Here is a 2,266-nt window from a genome sequence, read left to right as displayed (position 1 = left end):
GCAAGTACTCACCGAACTGGCGCTCTGTACATCCTCATCGTCCTCCGGATCATCAGCGGAAGGCATTGTGGCTGTACCAAAGTTATTGTTACTTGAAGCAGACAAATCTGGTGTTGTGGAGGTGCTGAATTCACTTGCAGTTCTGTAGTGCAAGTGTTCGTGACCGCTGCCAAATGATGGCGGTGAATTAGTGTACGCTGAGTGCACAGCGTCGCGCTCTGTGAATTCGAAACGTTGCGGTTCTGGCGTGCGGCTTTGCTGCGAGTTGTAGCGCACCTTCGCGTAGGCCGGCGCCTGTGTAGTGGGCGCTCGTGTAGAGGGTGAAGGCACTACATGCTTTACAGCTTTATTGCCATCTGATTTAACAACGAACAGATTGTTGCCCGCCTGATAGCTGCCGCGTACGATACTGGGCACGGGGTCTTCCTGGTAGAAAAGCTGCGATACTTGTATGGGCTGATTTAAGTAATTAGTAGCGGCATCCGCAGCGCTGGCTGTGGCTGAACTGAAGCTAGCGCTATCACTCACTGAAGCTTTACTGTATTGTATATGCTGCGAATGTTGCTGCTGTGCTTGCGCCTGTGACTGCGTGTGCGGGTAGTGGTTGTGCGTTGTTTGTTGCTGTTGTTGTTGCTCACGCGCCCGTTGCTGCTTGTGCTGCTGTAGTTGCAACTGCTGGCTATTCTGCTGGCTATCCTGCTGAGTATCCCGCTGCCTATAGTTGGGTTCACGTTTTGGTAGAAAATAATCATTGGAGTTCATGAATTTTATGTATTCCTCAGCTTGTTGTTCGCTTGCAGTGGTGTCAGGAGTTGCGCGTTGACTCTGCTGTTGTAATCTTTGATACTGTTGTGATATTTCCTCTGTACGCGCGGTAGGCGGATAGTTCGCGTGTGGATGCGCGTACGCTTGCTCCTCTTCAGCCAAATCGTTGTGTTCGTACACCGCATATCCGGCGCTACCTGGCGGCGGTTGCTCATGCTTTACATGTGGATGGAGGACGGGTTCCTCGTGCGGGCGCATCGTTTCGTAGTGAAATGTTGGCGCGCGGTTGGCAGTTTGTTTCAGCGCAGACTGGTAGAGTGTAGGGAAATGTGAAGTGCTCTGTTGTTGCTGTTGCTGCTGCTGCTGGTGTTGCTGTTGTTGTGGTATGGGATATTGTTGCACCATTTGCTGTGGTTTGCCTGCATACTGCTGTAGCTGCTGCAAATGTTGCCTGTAGTTTGGATCGTGCGGCTCGAGTAGCGGGCGCACAATCGCCTTGCCACTGAACGGTGGCGATGCTTGGAAATTATATTCCCCAAAGTGTGGCTGTGGCTGCTGTAGCTGATGCTTAGTAGCTTGAACAGTCGCAGCGGACTGTAGCACTAAGGAGTTTGGATGCGTTTGCTGTTGCGCGTACGTGAATGGCGGGCGATAAACGCTCACTTTGCCTGCATTGAATGGCACTAAACTCTTAGAAGGCAAATGGTTTTGGCCGCCTTTGGGCGTATCGTAGGCAAAACGCGGTGGCGCGCCATTTACGGGTAGTCCATTTTGGACGCGACGCATAATTGGCGGGCGCATCTTGTGGTAAGCAGAAGGTGGCGCCGCCGCGGCGACATGCGGCTGTAAAGCGCGACGGTAGGGGAGGCCTGCTGGTGGTTGGTGGTCCGCGCGCGCGATTACGCGTTGCGTTGCGGCATGGTAGCGCTGAGCGGCAAACGCCTTGGGGTCCCGCAGGACCTTCAAGAGACGCGCATATCGAGTGCTATCGCCTACAACTGGCGCGGCGGCGGCGGCAGTGGTGGTTTCGCCAACCGCTGGCGCTTGAGTTGTTGAGGTGGGAGTTTTCGTTGGTGTTTCTGTGCGTTCGAAGTCATTTTCACAATGCACAAAGCCACATAGCAAAAAAGGTGCCAACACGAGCACCGTTAAATTCACTTTTAATATTTTCATATTTTCTAGTTTGTGTGCTTTGTTTGCAAATATTTTTGTTTATTTATTTTTACTTAAACTTATTGAAATCTCGATTTAATAAAATTTGTAATTTTCAATTTTTTAATTATTTTTCAATCAAATCGACATATGCATTTTTAACTATTGAATCCATTTATTTGCACACTGTGCTTCATTATTATATCCAATTTAAACCACAAATTGCATATTTCACGCCTTCACACTTGCTAATAAATTCTTTTCCACGCTATAATTATACTCCAATCTGTTGTCTTTTAGCACAATCACTATGTTAATCATTGCTTTTCTTTTTTCCAACGTAATGTAT

The 2,266-nt window shown here is 49.0% G+C and overlaps 1 protein-coding gene across 1 annotated transcript; it reads right to left on the bottom strand.

Annotated features, from left to right (window-relative positions):
- Positions 1–11: 11 nt before the first annotated feature.
- LOC118747332 (putative uncharacterized protein DDB_G0291608) lies at positions 12–1,995 on the bottom strand (the record flags this gene model as incomplete). Its single annotated transcript, XM_036481372.1, is given in 1 exon segment — positions 12–1,995. A coding segment is annotated over 1 exon segment (1,927 nt), but the record flags the coding sequence as incomplete, so codon positions are not given.
- Positions 1,996–2,266: the final 271 nt, after the last annotated feature.

This window comes from Rhagoletis pomonella, unplaced genomic scaffold (genome assembly GCF_013731165.1).
Source record: "Rhagoletis pomonella isolate Grant_MI unplaced genomic scaffold, Rhpom_1.0 Rhpom_scaffold_00011, whole genome shotgun sequence".
NCBI lineage: Eukaryota > Metazoa > Arthropoda > Insecta > Diptera > Tephritidae > Rhagoletis > Rhagoletis pomonella.
The sequence above is the reverse complement of the archived record's forward strand: the minus strand, read 5'-3'. Positions and strand labels throughout refer to the sequence as shown.